Below are 24,096 nucleotides of genomic sequence, written 5' to 3' on the forward strand. Positions count from 1 at the left end.
TTTTTTTTGGGGGGGGGGGGCGTCGTGGGGGGCAACTGCCTGTGTGATCATGATCTTTAACCTATTTTTTAATAACTTGAACAAAAAAGTGCATGGATCACTATGAATGCCCCCACCATATTTGTCAATCCTGAATATCTTTCCCTGCAATTTATAACTCGGGAGAGGCACTTTCATTCCGAGGCAAGCCTCAGACCCCATTCTAGCTATTTTCCCTCTCAGACTCAATCTCAACAGCAGCCCCCCCTCCCCCCGCTCTCTCCTTTCCAGAATATATAGTGCATTTCATTTTCAGCTTTCCCTTTTTTTGCTCAATCCCTGAAATTCTTCATCATGGTGGGGGCTGATATCTCATTCAATTTTTTTTATTTATTTCTCTTCACTTTCAAATTGTATGTGCGTGAATAGGACATATTATTACATCCATGGACTTACTACTTAACAAGGGACCATGTGACAACTGCCCCTCTCCACTTAAAAATAACTTTAATCAACACTGTTTTTCAAATAGAGGCTATAATACTTCCAAGATTAGGCTCCATATAATATATGGATGAAGAGTGGCGGAAATTCATATTGTTTATTTCACATTTCTCTCAGCTTTCTGATGCAATTGGTGAAAAAAGTTTGCATAATGGAGATCACAGTATCAAGGTGTTCAAAATTTTAACCCCATCATTTTTTTTACAAAATGAGAATATTGAAGAAAAAAAAACATTTTGGCACAAAAATCCTATAAGATTAAATACCAAACCCTAACTATTACAAAAATCCTTTAAGATTAACCCTAAATCTCCCGGGGTATTTTGATTTTTGTCATTCCCGGGGGGGGGGGGGGCCATTATGGCCCCCCCCCCCCTAAGATCTCGGCCGCCGATCGCGCGAGCGACGCAAAAATTTGCACGCTGGTAGTGGGCGATGTAATCTACAAGGCTGTATGGTAAAATTTTCCAAAATAATGAGATTTTATTTTATATGAATTAATTATGCTAATTTATGCATAAATCATACTTTTTCCTCTAATTCACTAAATAAAGCTCCTAGAATGCTAATTTTTGGAAAAAATATTCTTTGTAGCATTCTTAACAATCACAATTCAAAAAAACTTTGGTTCGGAAATAAATTTCTTATGTATTTTATTGTTTTATGAATTTCTTATGTATTTCTTTGTTTTTTTACTTTTTGTTTTTTATTGTTTTTTCAATGGAAATCGTTCCAGACTTAATTCTGATCATAAACAAGGCAAAATTAATTCAGTTTAAACAGTAAAAGTAGAAATAATGATACATTTATGAATTTTGGCTAAATACACAATTTGCATTGGATTTGTACATGAAATCACGTTTATGAGCAATTTTGGGTCTGACATGCACTTACATAATGTTGCGTAATGTCGTAACCGCGTACCCAGGCGTCACAAATTTGGTCTCAAAATTTGCGCGAGACTTGAAAGTAAAAAGTCAGTGAGCGGCGAGGTCAAAAAATTTCGCGCAGCAGATATATCGCGAAAATTGTCGAGGGGGGGGCCATTATGGCCCCCCCCCCGGGAGAATTAGGGTTAAATACCATACCCTAACTATGAATTTGCAGCCCAATTGTCAGAGCTTCGAGTCCCATTAATGAGTCATATATCACTGCTTTGGGACACGTTTTAATTTATCCTAATACTAAATGACCAAATAAACAAACTGTACATTAAAGTACAACCACAACACAATAAAATTTCTTACTGCAAATAGCTTTTATTTGATATCAACAGGTGCATATTGCTTACAATTAAGGCATGATAATTGACAGAAAATACAAATTAATTCATATATATATAAAAATATGTACACCAAAAGAACATAATAATACAATAATATATTCTCTATATACACTATATGTGAGCCTTCCATCTTAAAATTTACTCTAAAACTTACTCTACATTTAGCCATAGCATTGAATGAAACTTTACACATTGATTAACAATAGCAAATAAACAAAAAACAAATAAACAAAACAAAGTTAATCTTCGAACAGTGAAAATGATTACATAATGCATTGCAAACTATTCATGATTTTAAAGTTTACCTGATTCTGAAAAAGGTGCCAAAATATGATACCATTTTACCAGAAAGTGAAAGAAAGAGAGAAAGATTTTTTTTCTCTTGTGTGATGTGATAATTATTTTCTTTTCTTTTCAGGTGAATTCACAATGATTTATAAGAAAAAATACCCAACCCCCAAACAAATATGATAAAATAAGTCTCCCAGACTCCATAATTAGCATTAATCAATTTCCCATTCCAGCATAATCCTGTGTTTGCAAATAGATTAATCCGAATTCAGTAAATTGGAATATTAGCATTCAAAAGATACTGGCCCTTTAAACTTCAACAAAATCATTTCTAGTAATTATAGATTTGCATACACAATTGAAGGAAATTACATAGAATGTGAAGTAAAGACTTGAAAATTGAATTATAATTTTCCACAAGTATTTTCATCACCGTAGAGAGCAATAGCCACAATACGTCTCAAGGCCACATTAGTATGGTAATAGATTTAAAAATACTGCAGTGAATTCATTAGTTATCTTTTGTTTGTTAGTTGTGACATTTGAATAACATATACACTCTCCCATGATTGCCCATGTGAAAGAAAAAAAATGGTATACAGGACCCCGATTCAAAGGCTACCTCTTGGTAAATCCCTCCAAAGCGCATGCCACTATTATGAATGTGTGTGCCCTGAAACAGTAATGTGAAGGATATAAAAAAAAAATATCTAAACCTCTTCAGCGAAAAATATCTGTGTATCTTTGTTTTATTTACATGTGAAAGAAAAATATGGTATACAGGACCCTGATTCAAAGGCTATCTCTTGGTAAATCCCTCCAAAGTGCATGTAGCTATTAATTATACAAATGTGTGTGCCCTGAATCAGTAATGTGAATTACATAAAATAAAAATATCTAAATATCTTTACCTCTTCAGCAAAATATCTGTGTATTCTTGTTTTTTTACATAAAGGACCTTCTCAAGCCAGGGGCAGATCCAGAAATTTTCCTTTTTTGAACAGAAAAAAAATTAACAAGCCCCCCCCCCAAAGGTCTTAAGGGGGAAGGTGGGGGGGACAAGGGACGGATGTGCCCCTTCCTGGATCCGCCACCGTCTCTAGCATAGAATGGGTTGGAAATTTCATGAAATAATCTCTATCTGTAGCTTTCTAATACCCAATGAATAAATTTGTAAAGCAAATTTCACAATTTTCACATATTAAAAAAAAAAACTAATTGCAACTGACTCATGGGATAATTTGGGATATTTTTTTTTACACAAACTTTGATTTCTCTAAGCCTAGCTAGTTCAAAAAGCTATGGAACATTTTCCCATTTCAAGTTGTGAGACAATGGAGTCACTGAATGTTACTAAACGTTAGAAACACAAACTCTACCAAAGTTCTAACAAGATAATGACAAACTCTCAGAAAAAAAAAAATGTGCTATTTTTTAAAAATAATTTGATTGATCTAAGTCTGGCTTTTTACCACCACATCTAACCTTTCTCCCATCCCCATGCTTTCCCTTCCTGTGGGTTCTAATAAACCAAGGTCATTGGGTGATTTCAAGTTTGTTGTTAGTACTGGGCTCCTTTTCATGAAACCTCTTGTAATAACAATTTTTCAATAACAGTTAAAAGCTACTGAAATCCTTCAATGTGATTGGTTGATAGTAAATTTGTTATAGAAATATTGCATTAACAAGTCTTTATGAAATAGGATCCAGGTGTTGGAAGCACAAATTAGAAATCACATTATTGATAAATGTAGCACAACACCAAATGAGACCTATCCCGAATCAAGTCTTAATGCCGGCGTTGGAAGCACAATTTTTAATGCCTTCTCGACCTTCAACACCTAATGTGAATTTACGAAGATGGTAAAAATCACAATATTGATACAAGTAGCTCAACACCAAGACCTGTCCCACGACCAGTCTTGGTTTCTTTGGCATTATGCTGATGGAAAAATTGGCTCAACACTAACACCAGTCAGCACTTAACATGACATCCCACAATCTACTCTCTGTCACAGATAAATAATGGATGTTTATAGAATAAGTATCATTATTTTATATTTTCAGGACCATCAGGGTAGATTGTTTTCAAGGACTTTTTTGATAGACATGATGAAAACAACTTCAAAGATTCCAGTTTGACTGATTCCGGTGAGTGCTCCTGAAACAAAACAGAGAACAAGATTTTTAAAAATTCATTATCAAATCATCACCGTCATTATTATTGTCAGTCATCATCATTGCCACTTCCATCATCATCATCCTCATCATCATCACCACCAAAACCATCGTCATTATCAACATACATCACCATCATCATCGTCATCACAATCATCATCGTCACCATCATCGTCATCATCATCATCATCATCACCATCATCATCGTCACCATCATTATCATCATCAGTTCATCACCATCATCATCCTCCTCCTCCTCCTCTATTAGTTATTGTTGCTCACAATGCTGCCGGGCTTAATGTTTCAATAAGGCCCATGGGAACATTTCAGACTCATTGGAGGAAAAAGAGGTAAACCCTCTAGATATGCAGAGCTGTGAAATCCAGGTTTTCCAAAATATTTGCTTCTAATCCGGCACATATATGTATAAACTATACATTACTCTAAAACTGTATTTCCAGATGTCATTAATTTGGTCTCCCAAAATGGGTGAAAAATCAAACTAAAATCAGTTATACTCCTCCCGCCCCCATCTCAAGCCTTACTTGAGTTCAGGAGAGCATTCATAAAAGAGCTTGCAGAATGTTCTATTTAACAGTCTATTCAAGAGAATATGCTTTTTTTGTGGAAGTATATACCGGTATTTAGTTTTATTATTTATTCTACTAATTTTTTTTATTCATTTCATTTACTTGTAAATGATATCAACCAAAGTCTTCACAACAAAAAGGGAACTTAACTTTAGAACTCAACACTTGAAAAACACAAAATTGTAACTATATTGGTTAGGATGCACCGCATGGACCCATTCTGAGCTACGAAATAAAGTGTGTATTCCTTCAAACTTACCTATTGACATTCCTTGTTGTTTGATGCAGGTTTCCTACACTAAATGCTCTGGCAAGGCCAGTCCTGTTGCTGTTCTGCAAGGAACCAGAAGAACTGAATGTAGAGCGCCCTCTGTTGGTGGGGAAATGGTTTTCTTTGCTGCTTTGAGAGTACGAGCTGAAATAGAGAATTTATTAATTTTAGGATGGGTGGAAGCATGTTAAGGATAATAGCAGAATCTGCCTCAGTCAAATCTCTTGGAGCCAGAGATATATGACTGGGCTTAAAATATGATGTATATTCCCTAGGTTTTGCATATTCGGGTGTGACAAATTGTATTGACAATACATTTTTCATGAAACAATAGAATTGATGAATGAATAATATTATACAGATATTGCCTACCTAGAGTTTGAATACAACATTTCCTCTCCCCGACGGAGTTATATTTTTCCCAAGGGATTATATTTTGCCCGAAACGATAGACCAGGCAATATCTGTTATATTATATAGTCTATGTGGATTCGCCATCAGAGATTACATTCATCATCTTGCTCCAACCGGAAATTCTTGCTACAGCTCTGATCCATCTACGTCATAATAGAAACTATTTTGAAAATACATCAAGCGCATTCTTCATGCAATCGACGCGTTAACACTAGCGCGTACATCAAACTACCTGATTACGCAACTTGTAAGCAGCGAGTGACGTCACCTTAGTGAATATAACGCCGCAATTGACAATACAACGCAGTTATATCTACTGAGGTGACGTCAAAACCCAGAATATAACAAATGCGATCCTCGCAGCTATGGTCACGTGATGGCGTATTGACCTATCACTGATTCGAATCTACATAACCTATGTAATATAATTTAATATCCTACAATCCTGCACATAATAACCAATTTAGGCTATATAATATGCATGTGAATGAATGTGAATATATAAACATAGAGTACATAAGGACACATATCATAAACACTTGCAAAGCAGAATCATCCTTTATTTTAGATTGTAAAAAGCCTTTAGCATGTTAGTACAGAAAAGCGCAACATAAAAGCTAAATTAAAGGACAAGTCCACCCCAACAAAAAGTTGATTTGAATAAAAAGAGAAAAATCCAACAAACATAACACTGAAAATTTCATCAAAATCGGATATAAAATAAGTTATGACATTTCAAAGTTTCGCTTAATTTCACAAAACAGTTTTATGCACATCCTGTTCGGTATGCAAATGAGGAGACTGATGACATCATCCACACACTATTTCTTTTGTATTTTATTATATGAAATATGAAATATTCTAATTTTCTCCTCATTATCAAGTATAACAATGATTAATCCCTCCCTGAACATGTGGAACTAACATTGTTTAAAACTATATGGTTCAGTCAAGTTGGTCCTTCTTGTCAAATCTGTAAAAAATGAAATATTGTATACATTTAATTAAAAAAATAAAAAACAAAAGAAATAGTGAGTGAGGGATATCATTGACTGTCTCATTTGCATGTCACATCACTGTTTTGTGAAAAATAAGCGAAACTTTAAAATGTCATAACTTTCTTATTTTAAATCAGATTTTTATGAAATGTTCAGCGTTATGCTAGTTTGATTTTTCTCTATTTATTCAAATTAACAGTTTTCCGGGGTGGACTTGACCTTTAATGATTTCAATCATGAAATATGCTTTAAATGGTCAAATGAATACAAAAAAGAGGGTGGTCAAATATCTCTTACCGTTGGCTGACTTGGCTTCCAGTATTGAGCCTTCTCTTATTAGCTGCTGCTTTGGTCATAGACATATAGGCTGGGATAGGCTTGGTAACACCAACTACAACAAGATCTTTAAAAACAATGGTGGGAAACAATCATTAATCTGTTGCAAGTTGTCAGTCCCTTGTGGGGTATCGTGGTCTAGTGGTTACGACACTCGTCTTTCAATCAGAGGGACGTGGGTTAGAATTCCAGCCATGGCCTTTTTTCTTTCAGCAATAAATTTACCCACATTGTGCTGCACTCGACACAGGTGAGGTGAATTCCTTGAATGCTTTAGCGCCTATATGGCGGCTCAGCTACAGCCGGGGTAAAAGTATGAAACCAAGTATCAAGACAAGAGCAGTAGAGAATATGCAATTATAGTAGCTGCGCTTTATAAGTGGACCATATTATTATCATTATTATAGTCAAAGTAGGGTTTCACTAAATCTGTCCAGCCTTAGCATAGATGTTTTCCTTACCTTCAGCAAAAAATTTACCCACATTGTGCTGCACTCAACCCAGGTGAGGTGAATGGGTCCCAGGCAGGATTAATTCCTTGCATGAATGCACCAAGCACCTTTAGCAGCTGGTGCTACAGATGGGGTAATGTATAGTCACCATTGAATAGGCAAAGAGATAATCGGCGCCTCATAAATGCTATATGTGGTTACTGTAATGAATACTCTTTGTAATTTTCGTAAAAACTGAGTGGATCAAAGGTGAAAAAATTGGCAGGGTCAGTTCCACTGTGTGTTCTGCATTTGACGGACACAGAAGAAAAGGGGCCAATTAAGTTTTCTGGGGTTTGAATGTCTTATGTTATGAATTCTTCTTGTGCCAATATGGAAAGGTCACTGCAGCAATATCCATTCATCAACTTCTCATACCAATACATGTTTGCAATCAAGGGGCTCAGCACGAACCTATGCTACCACACTAAAAGGTGCGATCCAACGTAGGAAATAAATGCATAAGAGCGATTTTGGTCTCATAACAGCCCAAATCGCCTCTAAAATTCCCCATAGTGCATGCTTTGGGCCAAACATCGCTTCAAGAGTCGCCTCAAGATCTGTCACAAACTACATTTAACACTTTGAAAATCGATATTCTACACATGACAGGTTGAGATTTGCTTGTACCGCATAATTGCTTGATGTACAAAAACCAGCCCTGGAAATGAAAGAAAATAGCCCCCCAAATTCATCAATCGCCCCAATGTGGACAAAAAATAGCCCCTAAAAACTAAAAATTATTTCCTACCCTCGTGCGATCCTCTTACATACCTGATGCTGTGTCAGCCATAGAGGGCATTCCATATTTCTTGAGGGTGTCTGCATGTATCGCCCTGTTGACCGACTGACCGGAGCTTCCAGTTAGATGACCGTGCGATTTGCTACGTTGATGTTGTAATGACGGTCTGCCAGCGAACGTCTCCCTCCTATTAAATCTGTAAATTCATGTAGAAAAATGTCAGTTGTTTTTAATGATAAGCAATGTTTATGCATTAAAAGGAAAAGTCAACCTCATAAAAGGTTGATTTGGATAAAGAAGAAAAGAACAAAACCATAATGCTGAAAATTCATCAAATGGATTGTAGAATGATGTGCGATTGAGCAAACGTATGTCAGTTTTTTCTAATTTTGGGGAATATTCTATTATATGAATTAAATGTTTTTAAAAGAATTCTACAGCTAGTATGCATTATAATACCAGGTGGGTGTTTCATAAAGCTGTTCGTAAGATAAGAGCGACTTTAAGAACGACTGGTGATCCTTTCTAATGGTAAATGGCATATTCATTGGAGATGGTTTAGCGCGTAATTAGGATCACCAGTCGTTCTTAAAGTCGCTCTTAACTTACGAACAGCTTTATGAAACGGCCCCCAGGCATTTTTTTGGATAGTATGGAGGGAGATATCCTTCCTCGGTTGGACAAACGGTATTACTATTTTCAGTAAAAATAGTAACTGCTCATCCAAATTCGGACCAAAAATTCCATCTATATTTTCTCAAAAAAGGTGCATTTCATGTAGCAACAGAACTCACCCCTTATGCTGAGCATCCTTCCTGAAGTTCTCCTGTAAGACGCCCTTGTGGATTGTAAACGATTCGTTGAAACCTGCGGGCTTCTTGTCAGGAGAGGGCGCACTGCTGATGCGGGGAGAGTTTGAGAGTTCACCGAAGGGAAGGCGGGTGGGTTGAAGAACCGGTGAGCTGGCAACCTGAGCGTACGTCATCTTTTGCCCTACACGTACATGCCCACCATGAAGAGATAGGAAGAAGAAAAAAAGAAATATACATTTTAAAAACACAATAAAAACATGGACATCATTATCGAAAGGGATTTTGAAAAATCTATTTCATACATCATTTCTCGAAAAAGTAATGATGAAAGTGAGCACCAAGATGAAATAAAATCTTTACTGTTTGAGGTTTTTACCACTATTTGCTAAAAACCACATCTTTAGACCAGAGTCTACATCAAACTTTACAGTGTAGTTCAGTATACAGGCCTTACATTTGAACCCTTTGTCGGATTCCGTTCAGACTCATTCTGTGATTGTTGCACTTATATAATTCAGATAAACTTTTATCCACAAACTTACCAGTTACCGGAGTCGTGTTCGTACGGTGAGAATTTGATTGTCCTTCCTCATCGAATGAAATCGTCCTGGCAACCCCTTCAAGAGAATGGACTGGTCCACTGGTCCTTTCTGCAGGGATCTTTATGACAGTGTTTCCTCCAACAATAGGTTTCACTGGCAACGACTCACAGACAGGCGTGTCGGCTGATTTTTTAACCACTGTTTTGGCATGTTCCATTGTTTCTTGGGTAGGATTTTCATTCGTTTGTGGTGTAATTGGGAGGGGCACAACACCATCCATGTCCACATTGTCTGATGTATTAGTCCTCAAAACATCCGGGCTTGTAATGCTGTCACCCCCTACTCTGCTACAAGTGGAGTCTTCCGATGCAGGGTGAGTCACTGGTGAGCAGGACTGTTCCACTTCTGCTGGGGAAGGCAACGTCCGAGAGGTAGCCGCCGTTAAGGCTTCCGCCGAAGTAAAAGGAGATCTTGACTTCTGTGGTGTTGGGACCCGTTGCGGGAGATTAATTTCATCTCTGTTGTATGAAGGGATACGCTGGGCAGAGCCGGATGGACTCTTGGTCATTTTCTGAGGTGTGACAATTCTCTGGGGTTTGTTGGGATCCTCCCTGTTGCATGGTGTTGCAATCCTTTGGGCTTGACCTAGAAGAAAATTAATACAACATAATAAAATACTGATTAAGAGCAAATTCAACTTATAATAGAATAAATATAATGGAATAAAGTCTTGAATCTCTACATATTTAATTTCTGAAATAGCTCTGAAAACTCTGGAAGCGATATGAAACGATATTGATTAAGAGCACATTTAAATTATATGAGGGAATAAAGTCTTGAATCTACATATTTCATTTTTCAAATACCTCTGAAAGCTCTAGAATACAATGCATATATTAGTATACAAGATCATGTGAAAATGCTACATAAAAAATGATAAAATATAAAGAAAATAAATAAAAAATTAATAAAACAGAATAATTTCAAAGGATACTAGTTCAGTTGCTGATCCAGGACTTTGAAAAAGAGGTGGCGCTAAGAGCAAATTAAAAAAAGACAGTGCAGATGACTATATTCTTAGATTTAGCTTTATCAATATGTTCAATGTGTGATTCTCAAAAAAAAAAAAAATGCATAAGGTACTTCCCTGAACATTTCTATCAAAATTGAAACTAAATGAATTGAATTGAAAAAGAACAAAATAAGGGGTTTGCTTCCCTTGTGACCCCGTCTGGATCCGTCACTGTGGATGATGAATAGTTTTTAAAACAACATGAGCTGAACATTATAACAGGTCAATATCATCATACCGATGTTTTGGCCATCAGAATCAGGTATCCTAAGCGCTCTCCCATTAGCTGTGGGTGTAATGCCCACCATAGTCTGACAGACTCCGGCGTAGGAAAGCCGACGGATAGGCATAGATTGGCAAGGCGTGGCTGTTGGTTTCTTGGTATCAGAATTCGGTGTTTTCACAGATCTTTTTGGGATAGGTGCTAAAAGAGAAGAGAAAAATAAAGAAAAGGGCAAAATAACATTAACAACCTTTATTTTTAGTGTTTTAACCCGAAAATGGCAGGGGTGTTGTTAATCAATCCCCCCCCCCCCAAACATTTACCCAAACTATTTCTGCCAGGCAAATATTTCCAACTGACCCGCTTGCTGGCTTTTTACTTTTAAGTCTTGCGCATCTTTTAAGACCAAAGTTACGAACCCTGATTACGCAGTTCCAGAATTATGCAACGTTATGGAAAAGAACATGCCAGAACCAAAATTAGGTGCGCAATCAAAAAGACATAAACACAAACCCCATATGCGCACATTTGATTGGTTAAAAATGTGCTATAAAAGGCTAGCAGGGCCAAGGCAAGGGTAGTATCATCCAAGTCCCTTTGAAATCGCGAAGAGATGTAAAAATAGTAATACGCGCTATATAAGAACTTGAAAAAAATTTATTGATTTATTGATATTTTTCACGTCTGAAAGGATGCTTGAGGCAACATAGAACAAACCTCTTGGGGTAATCTGGACACAGCTCAATACAGGCAGGTTGAGCAACCTGTTGAAGTCGTCGACTCCCGGCTCCTCCGATCCTTCGTTGAGACTCTGGTCGGCCCACATGACCTCTCTCTCACCTTCGACCTGCTTCTGGATTGATTCAAACTGCTCGACGAGGTCGGGGGTCAGGAACCCCGAGCCCTTGATCAGGTAGTACTGACTGCGAAACGCTGTGATCAGGTTCAGCATAAGCCTGGATAATGCCATAAAAAATAAATGATCAGCATTGTGATGGATTGTAAATTACATTTGCAATTGATGGTAAACCATATCTACATGATTGCGAATCTTTAGGAATCACAGCCCTTGATCTGACAGGTAGCAATGACTGCGAAACATTTTGATAAAGGGCCTGTTGCAGAAAGAGTTGCAATCATTCGCAACTTTTAAAATCATGCATAACTTGATTTCTACCAATCAACAGCATGCATTTGGGACTTGCGATTGGTGTTTTGACTTGCGTTTAAAAGCAACTCTTTCTGCAACGGACCCCAGATTCAGCATTAGCTTTTAATAGATGACACAGAAAATCAATGGTTGGTTTTTAATCTTCTTTCACTTTAAAGATGAAAAACAAGAGGGACCAACGATGGTAGAATGCTTCAAATCACATAATAAAATGAAGTATTACTGTGGTGATAAGCCTGTATAGTTCTTTTTTTTCCTTTTTTTCTTTTTACAAACATTGCTTTAATTTTATGACCATAAAATCTTGACTCTTGAAACCAACGTTTTCCCCTACAGATAACTCACAAACTTCTTTTTCTTACTTTTCCGAAGATTTGATATGACTCTCCTGATTCCGTGCAAACTTTCTCAGATGCTTGGCCTGCCTTCGACCATCTTTTACCTCAATCTCCAAATGCCTCATATGTAAGGTGTCCTTCAAAATCTATATTAAAAAAAATAAGATAAAAAAATTCACACACACAATAAGAAAAGAGAAACAGAGTAAAAAACTGTGACACCACTAACACATAGCATCGCGATTGACAAATTAATCTCATGGGGTGTTGCAAGAAACTTGCGATCAATTGCAAGTCTAATTTTGGTCCCTAAATCAATCATATGTCTTGCAGTTAATTACAAATTAGTGATTGATTGCTAATTTGCTCCTTGAAACAAGAAGTTCTATCTGATTTGCTACAGCTTACGTTGATCTATCAGTGGTAAAATTGCAACAGAATATTTGCAATTGATTGCAAATATTTTCTTGCAACACCCCCTAATACTGATACGATCAATTACAGATTAATATGTGGAATCAATTGCAACAATCAACTGGACGGTGCCCCAAAGCCACAAAGAAATTTTTTTTTTTGTATGTACCTATCTTTGGCTCAACCCCCCCCCCCCCCATTAAAGGGTTTAATTACCTGTGGCATGGTACCGTCGCTCCCCCGCATCACTCCTGAGAGCCTCTCGAGAACACCTTCATTATCCTTCATCCTCTGCTCCACGCCGACTTTACGAGTCCTCACGCGCTCCTGACGACTCGTAGCTGCGGCGATTGCACGGTCCAACTTGGATATTGTCTAAAATCAAGAGAGGGGGAAAAAAAAAATCAAAATTCATGAATAATCAACTTTCAACCATATACCCATTAGAGAGATACCTCTTGAAATAGATATTTAAAAGAAGACATTTTATCTAGAATGTTCCCTTTTCTTATCGGAAAGAATGTTTTCTTAATTTCTAAATCTGTCAAGATTTTTTTTTACTTTTGTATAGAGTCGCATGCCAGCTGTAATGACGATTTAAATGTCTCTATGTTTAAAAGAAAAGAAACAATTGGGGAACCTGATTTCTCTCCATGAAGATAGTCTTTTGCATGATCTTGGCGGTGAGGTCATAGACAAAAATAGGTAGGTAAGTATCACAAACACAAAATTTTTCTTTGGAAAAACAGGGTTTGGATTTTGTCTCGCTTCTAACATGGTTTTGCCGAGCAAAACTCGATTTATCCCTAGTAGTTTTTCACATGATCTGGGCAGTTACATTGTAGGTCACACAAAAAGAAAGTGAAGTGAATACAAAGGGCAATTCCATAAAGAGTAGTCTATAATGCACAAAAAGGAAATTTCATGAAATTGCCCCCAAAACAAACTTTTTTTTGAAAAACAGGGTTTGGACCGTACCTTCTCTCCTAATGTAGTTTCGCCATGGAAAACCTGATTTCTCTCCACAAAGAAGGACTTTGCATAATCTAGGCAATTTTAGGCCAAGGACAAAGAAAGCTAAGTAATAAAACAAACTTTCTTTGAAAAACAGAGTTTAGGCTTTACCTTCTCTCCTAACGTGGTCTTGCCGTGAAAGACCCGATTTCTCTCCACGAGTAGGGTCTTTCGCATGATCTTGGCAGTGAGGTCTCGGTCGAAGGATTCTAGCTCCAGGAGCTCCTTGCGTATGCTGGATCTCTCCTGGAACACCTTGTGGACCTCCACCTGGAGACTGAATAAAACAAGGGGGAAAAGCACAGAGAGAAAGTTAAATGTATGCGTTCTCAGGATTCAAGTGGGCGCTGTCAGAAACCTGTACACGTACGCGCTGCGGACGGCACGAGCTGCCCACTGACATCAACGTTATTTGACGCTAATGCAGATGCCATGCTGTAAATGCCGAAACTCTGTTCTACTATATACTCCTACTAATTGGCAGCTCTGGGTAGAGGCCTCACTATCCTCTGCAATTGGTTTTCTATGGCCTGGTCATTAAAGTCATTCATAACTTTATAAACTGTTTTATGAAAACACCCCCTAATCAATGCCAAGATGATGATTCACTCACCCAAGTACATGCTCGTTATCTGGTACACTTGCCGGCAGGTCAACCGTTGCAGTAGCAACCCCTGTCTGCTTCTGTAGTTTATCCTTCAATTCGGCAACCTGGCATCAAAAGAATAAGATTTCAGAAATATATGAGAATGGATGATTGTAAAGTTATTGCCCACAACTATAAATCAGTTAAGAATCCTATTCAGTAATGCATGAATTTCTCCTAATTAATAAAAACATCCTTATGCCTAAAATATATTTGGCATAATGAATAAAAAAAAAGGCACAATATGAAAAAGCTCCTAGTCCTAGATCAATTCTTATATGGAAATTGAGGAATGTTCAGGCATAAGTACTCTCTTATTACAATTTGGACATTGTTACCACAATTTTGCCATTTATCAACTTCATTTAAAAAAATTAAAAAAAAAGAAGAAAAATGTATGAGTTGGTCGGCACATTTCCTCCCACAAATTTGAATTAAAAATGAAAATGGCAGATAGACAAGGGCTTATCGGTTTATGGCAGACAATTTCTTCTTTTAGCCTCACCTCTATCCTTAGTTCATGGATGATCTGGGTATACTTGGTGATGTGAAGGTCCATGCTAACGACATTCTTCTGTAGATTAGACTTGATTTCCTTAGCCCTGTCCGCATACCTCAACGTGTTGAAGGTATCTTCATAAGAGAGACTAGAGGGGCTGAAATGTGCAAGAAGAGAGACATTTCACTCCCTTTATGTTTTGTTGTTACTAATACTATCATTTAATCGTAATTACCAATAGTCTCATTGAATGAATTGTCAGTTTATTGAATAATGTTTTTTGAAAATAAATGTGTCTCTATTTATTTTGATGTATTACTATATTATGTACCAAAGACGTGTTTGGGTGTTACTATATCATGTAGGCACAAAATGTATAATTTTGTCTTTTCAATCTTGTATGCATTTTTTTGAAATAAATTTTCAACTTCAACTTCATATTGATAAAGAGGCTGAAAGCATATACATATCAAACTACTCAGATTGATAAATCTATTCTCTGTTCACACACCAAGAGGATGTTGAAAGTATCCTCATAAAAGAGACTTCTTGCCAGAAGATACAAGAGATGGGGACAAACAAAGTTCTTGCTCACTACCGGGTTCTTTTTTTGTACATGTTTCAAAAGGAACCCCCCCCCCCCCACAAAAAAAAAAAAAAACCCAAACAATTCAACCAGAACCAAATTGATGGCCATTATTATTTTTTTTCAGAGCCTGACTAGCTTACATGTACATACCTAACAGCAGCAATCATGACTGTCTTGCAATTGCCACCGAGGGAGTCCTTCAATAGGCGAGTTAGCTTGCTGTTCCTGTACGGTACATGCTTGCCTTTATTCTGTTTGTGAAAGAAGAATCATAATTAAAACAAATAAAACTTCAGTCTGTAAAATGGTACTTGGCATGCTTCAAACTTGAAGCTTACATAAAATTTATGTTGAATTATACACTTAATATCAAGCAAAGCAAAAACTTGAGCATGTCTCAGAAATTATTGGCACAATATGTTGCTGCCAAGGCAATGCATTACCCAACATGTATCATGCCTATGAGCATTGGGCAAAAACTGAGGCAACACTTGACTCAGCAAGATTTGTCCTTGAGTAATTGCCATAATATGCCATGCCATGCCAATGCAGAAGCAGGTCTTGCACATCTTTACTTAACCCTAAACAGGCCGGGGGGTTGAATCAACCCCCCCCCCCTCAACATTTTCTGCGATCATTCCGCCGCCCGGAATTTTTTTACCGCGCCACTCACAGACTTTATACTTTTAAGTCTCGCGCATCTTTTGAGACCAAAGTTACGACGCCTGGGTACGCGGTTCCGAAATTACGCAACATTTTGTAAGTGCATGTCAGACCAAAAATTATTCCAAAACGTGATTTTGTGTACAAAGTCAATGCAAATTGAGTTTTCTCAATCAAAGATATGATTATTTTTACTTTAAACAGCTGAAATCTATTGATTTTAGCATAATTATGCTTCAAAAAGGTTGTGCAATAAATCTGGTGAAAAAAACATAGAAAAACAAAAGGTTGAAAAACAAAGAAATACATAAGAAATTCATAAAACAATAAAATACATAAGAAATTGATTTCCAAACCGAAGTTTTTTTCTATTGCGATGGTTAAGAATGCTACAAAGAATATTTTTACCAAAAATAAGCATTCTAGGAGCTTTATTTAGTGAATTAGAGCAAAAAGTATGATATATGCATTAATTAGCATAATTAATTCATATAAAATAAAATCTCATTATTTTGGAAAATTTTACCATACAGCCTTGTAGATTACATCACACACTACCAGCGTGTAAATTTTTGCAGCGCTCGCGCTATCGGCGGCCGAGATCTCAGGGGGGGGGGGTTGAATCACCATCCCCCCCCCCCCCCCCCCCCCCCCCGGCCACAGAACAGCCAAAAAAAGCCCGGCCTAGTTAGGGTTAAAGTCCAATGTGTGTGCAAAGTCCTGTGAGCATTGGGTAAAAACTGAGAAAGAAGTTCAATCCTCAAGATTTGTAACAGACTGGCTGACCGTCCACCTGTATGCTCATCATCCGCAAAGAAACCTACCCTGCTATCTGCCAATGCATTGATGCAGTTCCCAAGTGCCAGAAGTGAGCGATTGATATTCGCCCCTTCCCGAAACCTAGCCCCACGATTGGTCGTCACCGTTGCCCTCTCTGATCCCGCGAGATCAATGAGCGACATCTTGGCCACCCTCACGTTGGTGCTGATGTTTGCTGTCCGGTCACGTTGCCGAACAAACACCTGCAATATATTGAAGAACAAAAAAAAATTAATAAAATAAATGAATAAATAAATACATAAAATTTGTTTTTTTTTATCAAGAATATTATGAAATGTAAAAACTAGTCCTTTACTTGCTGTTTCAAAGCTGATAGGAAATATCATTGATATTTTCTTCAATTTTCTTACACATATTCTCAACATCCAATCCCAAGCAACAGACCGACATCCTGGGACCCATTGCATAAAAGTTACCATAATGGTAACTTTGCCATCCAATGGTAACTTGCATGAAATCCAATATTCTGATTGGCTGTTGATCATCGTTACCATGGTAGTTACCATTGGATGGCAAAGTTAATACCATAATGGTAACTTTCATGCAATGGGCTCCAGATCGTCATATGCATTTGAGAACCCGAAAGAATGAGAGGCACATAAACACTGAGTCTTGAAAGTGTTGAAATTTACAGGATAGTGCTTGCATTAAAGCTAAATAAACGTAGATGCAGTAAAACACTGATTTCGTGAGAAAGTCTGTAAAACCAAGGTATTAAAAGTATTGATATATCATCGTGGATCTAGATCTGGTACAGTTACATAAACTGAACTTTGTGAAATCATTATATCTAGCGAAAAAACGATCACACTGAAGATCGCCAACACAGATAGGCACACGTGGGACAGTGTATCATTATTGCTGGAATAAAGACCCGATGGAAGTGACCGAATCCGCGCTTATTTTGCTTATTTCTCAGCATTTACACAATTTCTTCCAGAATCCTTTGGCACATATTTTTTATTCATACAAACAGACACTTTGGTGATCATTATATTAAATTCTGTAAAAAGTCATTTTGAGATCGTTCCCACAACTGGAATTTATCTTTAACTCAAAGAAATTTATGGGTGCCCACTTCAGCGAACTTGCTGCCCTTAAATTTCCCCCATTACTGTGAGTGTTCCTAAGGCATTTTTTCAAAGAAATTTGTTGCCCATCTAAAAGCTTATTATGAGATCTGCATGCAACCACCACATAAAATAAAAACCTAAGCCTATAAGTTTAAGTTTGCCAATTGGCCATAAGCTATATGTATGTTGATCTAGTAATGATTTACCTGGAAGACCGCATGAGATCTTGACGACTGTGCATTGGCATCGGTTGGGTGCTGGGTCCGATGAGTATTGCCATACTCGAGCATGCTAAACAACTCCTTGGCATTCTTAGGCTGTAAAATAAAAAGAAGCATGATATGAATAACTGAAGAGAAGTGCTACCAACATGTAGAAAAACAAAAACATATTCTATACGGTTCCATGACATTTGCTCCGGCGACAATTGCTCCACTGTAAATTTCACACACTAAGGAAAAGACCAACTTCAACCCTGGATTGAACAATATACCCTATCCTAAACCTCTAACATAAAACCCTATTGCAACCCTAACCCTACATCTTAGACGAAATAAAGCCCGGAGCAATTGTCGCAGGAGCAAATGTTATGTCACCATTCTGTGCATCTTATATTTGAATCTTTCTCTTTCAATTGAAATTTGCATTTTTTTTCTTCAAAAGACCATATTTTGTTTTTCTTTATTGCTCATCAACAGCTCTCATGCAGCGAGAATGCAAAATTCTAATATGAGGTGTACTTCAATCAATGACTACATAAGATTCAAGATTATTTCAGTGCTTGCATATGTTTACTATCAATATTATGAACGATGCTTGTTTGCCCCATCTTATGATCTTTTCCTCTTTTGGACCCTGAATCCTGAATTTCTTGGATGTTAGTTACCCTTTTGTATTCTTGCCATATTTCTATTTTTCACAAGAACAGTTGGCAGATGCAGGTCCCTTTGCAGAAAGAATCAGATTAAAATCAAGGACAAGTCCTAGATATGGGCGTCCGATTGGCTCGCAATGAAGTTGGGATTGATTTCTTTGTGGAGTTTCGTTTGATTGCAACTCTTTCTGCCATTATGGGCCACAGCATGAGCAAAAATATCAGGAAATTGCAACTAGGGGTCCATGACAAAAAAAAATCACAAATGTTCTTTCACATTTGTAATCAATCACAGATTGTTGTGTAACTTGGTATAGGCCATATTTGGAGGATATTCTCACCTTGTGTAAGGAGAGTCCGCTGACGACCACGCCCCTCTGAGGGTCTTCTCTGATGGCCAGAGGTCCTGATGGTACTAACAGATCCTTCACAGTCTCATTGTAGATCTAGCAAGAAATAAACAACTGATGGTGTTACTGTTTAGAGATTCGTAGTCTTGTGAACCTTATGAGATATCATTGGTATGCTTATAAGTTGCACATTTAGAACTTTAAAACTGACGTTGAGTTTGATAATCTCGTGATATGAAAATCAGTTTTCACATTTTCTCCTGACAAACACTGTGCATGGAATAGATGGAGAATGAAACATTGTGGTGTAGTGGTTCAGACCCTTCTATTGTAATCGGAGTTGTGTATTCAAATTACAATGCAGCCTCACATCATTTGGCAAGGAGTCAATCCACACTTTGACTCTTTCCAGATCCACGCAGATGTTAAATGGTTACCAATCAGAATGCAGAAGTCTATGTAGGATGCCTAGCGCAATTGAGTTTGGAAACTTTTGTACGAATGCTCCCAAGGGAGTGCATACATGTACATGTACATCCTGTGCAGGCAAGCTAGAACCACACAGGGTCAGGGGTAATAATATATTTGCAAAGCAAAGGGAAAGCACTTAGAGACGTCGTTCTGATGTGCTATTAAAGTGCTAATTTATTTTTATTATCATATATGTATAAAAGCCAATCTAAACATGCAAATTATAATAAAAACACCATACCTCCAGATACGACACTGCGACATCAGAAAGCTTTTCTGATTTCTCACTAGAAATCTTCTGGTAGAGCTCCATGACGGTGAGGAACATGATACCAGGTTGGTTTGGGCCACCCAACATGGTGAACGTCTTTCCTGCCCCGGTCGCACCGTAAGCAAACACTGTATCACACAAGAGAGAAGAATTTGAATTTAAAGGTCAAGTCCACCCCAGAAAAATGTTGATTTGAATAAATAGAGAAAAATCAAAATAGCAGAACGCTGAAAATTTCATCAAAATCAGATGTAGAATAAGAAAGTTATGGCATTTTTAAGTTTACCTTATTTTTCACAAAACAGTGATATGCACAACTCAGTGACATGCAGATGAGTCGGTCGATGATGTCCATCACTCACTATTTCTTTTGTTTTCTATTGTTTGAATTATACAATATTTCATTTTTTACAGATTTGACAATAAAGACCAACTTGACTGAACCATATAGTATTAAACAATGCTAATTCCATAAGTTCAGGGAGAAATTAATCGTTGTTTCACTTGACAATGAGGGGAAAATTAGAATATTTCACATTTCATATACTAAAATACAAAAGAAATAGTGAGTGGATGACGTCATCAGTCTCCTCATTTGCATACCGACCAGGATGTGCATATAACTGTTTTGTGAAGTTAAGCGAAACTTTAAAATGTCATAACTTTCTTATTTCACGTCCGATTTTGATGAAATTTTCAGTGTTATGCTTGTTGGATTTTTCTCTTTTTATTCAAATCAACTTTTTGTTGGGGTAGACTTGTCCTTTAAGAAACTGAAGATTAGTTTTGGGTAAATTGGTAATATCTAATTCACGATTTGCACTGGGATTGAAACCGTGGTCTACATTAAATCATGGTGTAAATAATCGTAGTGATCACAGCAGTTCTTATCAGATCTTGAGGTCGGTCATGGTAATCGTTTTGACTGTAGAAAATCTTGGACAGCTCAATAATGTTTGTGGCCAGCTAGCTACAAATATGAAGAAAATTCTAATTGTTATGGATTGCAAAACAGCGGAGGAGAGTTTTCAGTATACACTAGTGGATGATAATGGTAACTTGAAGGATATCTGGCCAATCAGAGACTAAGAAAAAAAGTTTAAAAGTGTTTTAATGTAGGACCTAATTATCTCATCCTTTGTAAATCCAATATGAATGAATATAAACATGAATATTGGATGTTAAGTTTCATGAAACAGTGCCATAAACACATTCTTGTAACTCTTAGTCTTACCAGAGCAATTGTATCCACTTAGAACGCCGTCTACCACAGACTTTGTGGTGTTTTCGTAGACATACTCCTGCGACGCTCCTGCTGCAAAAATGTGATCAAAGGCAAACTGCTTGTCACGGTTCTTTCTCCGCATCCCATTGCGCTGCCGGACACGTCTTCCACGAAAGTACGAGGGCGATGCTTCCTCTTGCGGATCGAAGACCAGTACCTTCTCATCGAGTGGACGGACAACAGTACGAGAATTCTGTGCATCTCTTTCATGCTGGTTTTCAGGACGAATGCGTATGACGACCCGGATGTTGGTCTGCTGCTGAGAATCGGAAGTTGATCCATTATGATTCAGTCTCCCTGCTTGAGGGCGACCTGCCCTTGGTCGCATGGCTCAGGATCAGTATGTTTTCCTTGAAAAGTCCTTTTTTTAAATTGACAAAAAAAGGAAACAAGTTGTAGATCTAGATACTGAATGGAGAGAGATTCAATTTGCAAAAATACAAAACTTACTGGTGAGACAGTTATGGCTAAAATATGCTACCAATAGCATTGTTTTGTTCCCCAAGACCCCAACTCAGTTTGACCTTCTTTTTGTTGTTCTCCTGCCAAAACATTTCAGGGCCCAGATCACGAGATGTACCTGTAGGATCGGACAGGGTGCTTGAATTCAAAATGACAAAAATCAGAGGTGGTATTCTAAATTTTATCTGTGATAATTTTTTATGTAAAGATCAGTCTATATGTGACAGAGTAGTGCTTGCATAATCATATCCATCACGTATCTAACCATTGCGACCTGGATCGTGCTTGCGCCCATGTTACTTTGAAGAAAAATATATTACAGATGATAATACTAGATCCTTACAATATGGTGGGGGATATTTGAACTCCGCGATGGTCATTTCAGCAATCTAGATCTCTAACTAACAGTAGAGGCGCTGGTCAGAAAATTGGGATTGTCCCAGTTTTCAGAGATTTCTCCACACCTGTCAAGTGCCGACATCAATAATAAATAAATAATAGACAGTTCTTGTATAGCGCATAACACATTATAAATAACGTCTCTATGCGCTTCCAAAGGACTTGGATCAATGAGTGCGCTAGAGGCCGCTAGTCAATGTAAACATATATCAGGTTTCATTCATAACAAGATGGCAAGTCATGAAAAATAGATGGTGAACTGGGGGATATTGTGGTCACTGAATCTATTTTAGCACTCTCAATCTCCGTAATTGCCGTCTATGTCCCGCAGGGGTAAGTGAAAAAAAAAAATGTTCCCTTAATTCATACACAAGGACAATCTCAATTTAATATCAAGACATATTTGTCCTTGTTTATGAGAATATCCTTGTTTTCTGGGACAATCCCAATTTTCGGACCAGCACCCCTAAAGTTACTGACTAATGCTGAAGCGTTGCTACCTCAGGCGAGTGTTTACAGGCTCCGCTTCACTTTACTACCGCTACCCTCCTCTCCACTATCCGAACCCTCGGGGGACAAATGTACTCGCTTTCTAAAACCAGTTACAAATTGTGGCACTTTGTGGTAACAAAGGCAACATATCATGACCAGAACATACATTCAGCTTTAATCAGGGTGACCAGACGTCCCGTATTTCCCGTAATTTGCTCCTTTGTCCCGACAAACCCTTCCCGGGACGCCTATTTGTCCCGTATTTCAGAATGATCAAAATGTAGACTTTAATAGTAATACATTTAAAAGTGACGAATTTTCATCAAATAACCAAAAGATGACGGAGCAGAGGCAACAATAAAATCGATAACTGTAAACTTTTGCAAGTTCTTTTGCAAGTGATTTTCTTGCTAACCCAATACATTGCAAATGAACAGGGGTGGTATTCTGAAAACGTTCTTATCTTTTATCTTATCTCATTGAGATAAGAAGACGCTAAAATCATTGCAAATCGGTATTCTGAAAATCTTCTTAACGCGTTCTTATCTTTGTAAGGACTGCCTCCTTCTTATCTTCAACACGCCCATTTTAGGATATTACCAATCAAAATGCGCTTTATATTGGCAGTTTAACCAATAGAAGCGTTCCTTATGTCAAGAGAATATCATGGGCGCTGTGCGTACACTGTTTCTGGCGCATTACGCGAAATAGGCATTTTATACGCAATGACTGATAATTATTTCGAGACACGTGCACAAAATAAAGAAAGAAAAAAAGTAAATAAAGCAGAATGTACAAATAAACAATAAAATATGAAGAAAGACAGTAGTAGACAGAAAGGTGTCAGAATGAAGCAGAAATTTAAAAAAGAGATGAAAGGAACAAAGCAGAAAATAATGAAAGAAATAAAGAGTAAACGAAAGTAAGCAATCAAAAATGACTTAAGAAAAAAAAATAATAATAAAAATAAGGAAAAAGAAATAGAACGATTATCAATGATAAAGTGAGGAAGAAAAAATAAAGAAAGAAAAGAAAGAAACTTAAAGGAAAAAAGTAAAACAAGTGGAATGCCTCTGGCCGTCTCACCTGCATCACGCGATTCAATATAGCAGCAGTGCTGATTTTGAAAACTACTATAACTCGCACAAGATGTTCAGTGATACTTGGTTACTCTTATTTCCACGTTTTATGAACTAGACCAATACACTTATAGAGATATGATGGCAATTCAACAAATACCCCCAACGTGGCCAAAGTTCTTTGACCTTACATGACCTTTGACCTTGATCATGTGACCTGAAACTCGCACAGGATGTTCAGTGATACTTGATTACTATTATGTCCAAGTTTTATGAACTAGACCAACACACTTTCAAATTTATGGCTGTAATTCAACAAATACCCCAATTTGGCCAAAGTTCATTGACCCTAAATGACCTTTGACCTTGATCATGTGACCTGAAACTTGCACAGGATGTTCAGTGATACTTGATTAACCTTATGTATAAGTTTCATGA

The 24,096-nt window shown here is 37.4% G+C and overlaps 1 protein-coding gene across 2 annotated transcripts; it reads right to left on the reverse strand.

The window, feature by feature from the left end:
* Positions 1-1,722: 1,722 nt before the first annotated feature.
* On the reverse strand, positions 1,723-21,599 carry LOC129268210 (kinesin-like protein KIF18A). 2 transcript variants are annotated; one of them, XM_064104783.1, is made up of 19 exons: positions 21,176-21,599; positions 19,912-20,069; positions 19,191-19,295; positions 18,182-18,292; positions 16,887-17,084; positions 15,550-15,650; positions 14,817-14,967; positions 14,279-14,376; positions 13,777-13,942; positions 12,868-13,026; positions 12,262-12,383; positions 11,446-11,684; positions 10,744-10,929; positions 9,434-10,078; positions 8,874-9,072; positions 8,112-8,275; positions 6,808-6,901; positions 5,087-5,242; positions 1,723-4,220 (listed from the first exon to the last, which is right to left on the reverse strand). In XM_064104783.1, exons 1-19 carry the CDS (start codon positions 21,552-21,554, stop codon positions 4,184-4,186), a joined length of 3,468 nt encoding a protein of 1,155 aa, XP_063960853.1. In that variant the 5' UTR covers positions 21,555-21,599; the 3' UTR covers positions 1,723-4,183. The 2 variants fall into 2 exon arrangements, with proteins under 2 accessions (XP_063960853.1, XP_063960852.1); XM_064104782.1 differs by having other exon boundaries at positions 6,808-6,913.
* Positions 21,600-24,096: the final 2,497 nt, after the last annotated feature.

Source organism: Lytechinus pictus, chromosome 9 (genome assembly GCF_037042905.1).
Source record: "Lytechinus pictus isolate F3 Inbred chromosome 9, Lp3.0, whole genome shotgun sequence".
NCBI lineage: Eukaryota > Metazoa > Echinodermata > Echinoidea > Temnopleuroida > Toxopneustidae > Lytechinus > Lytechinus pictus.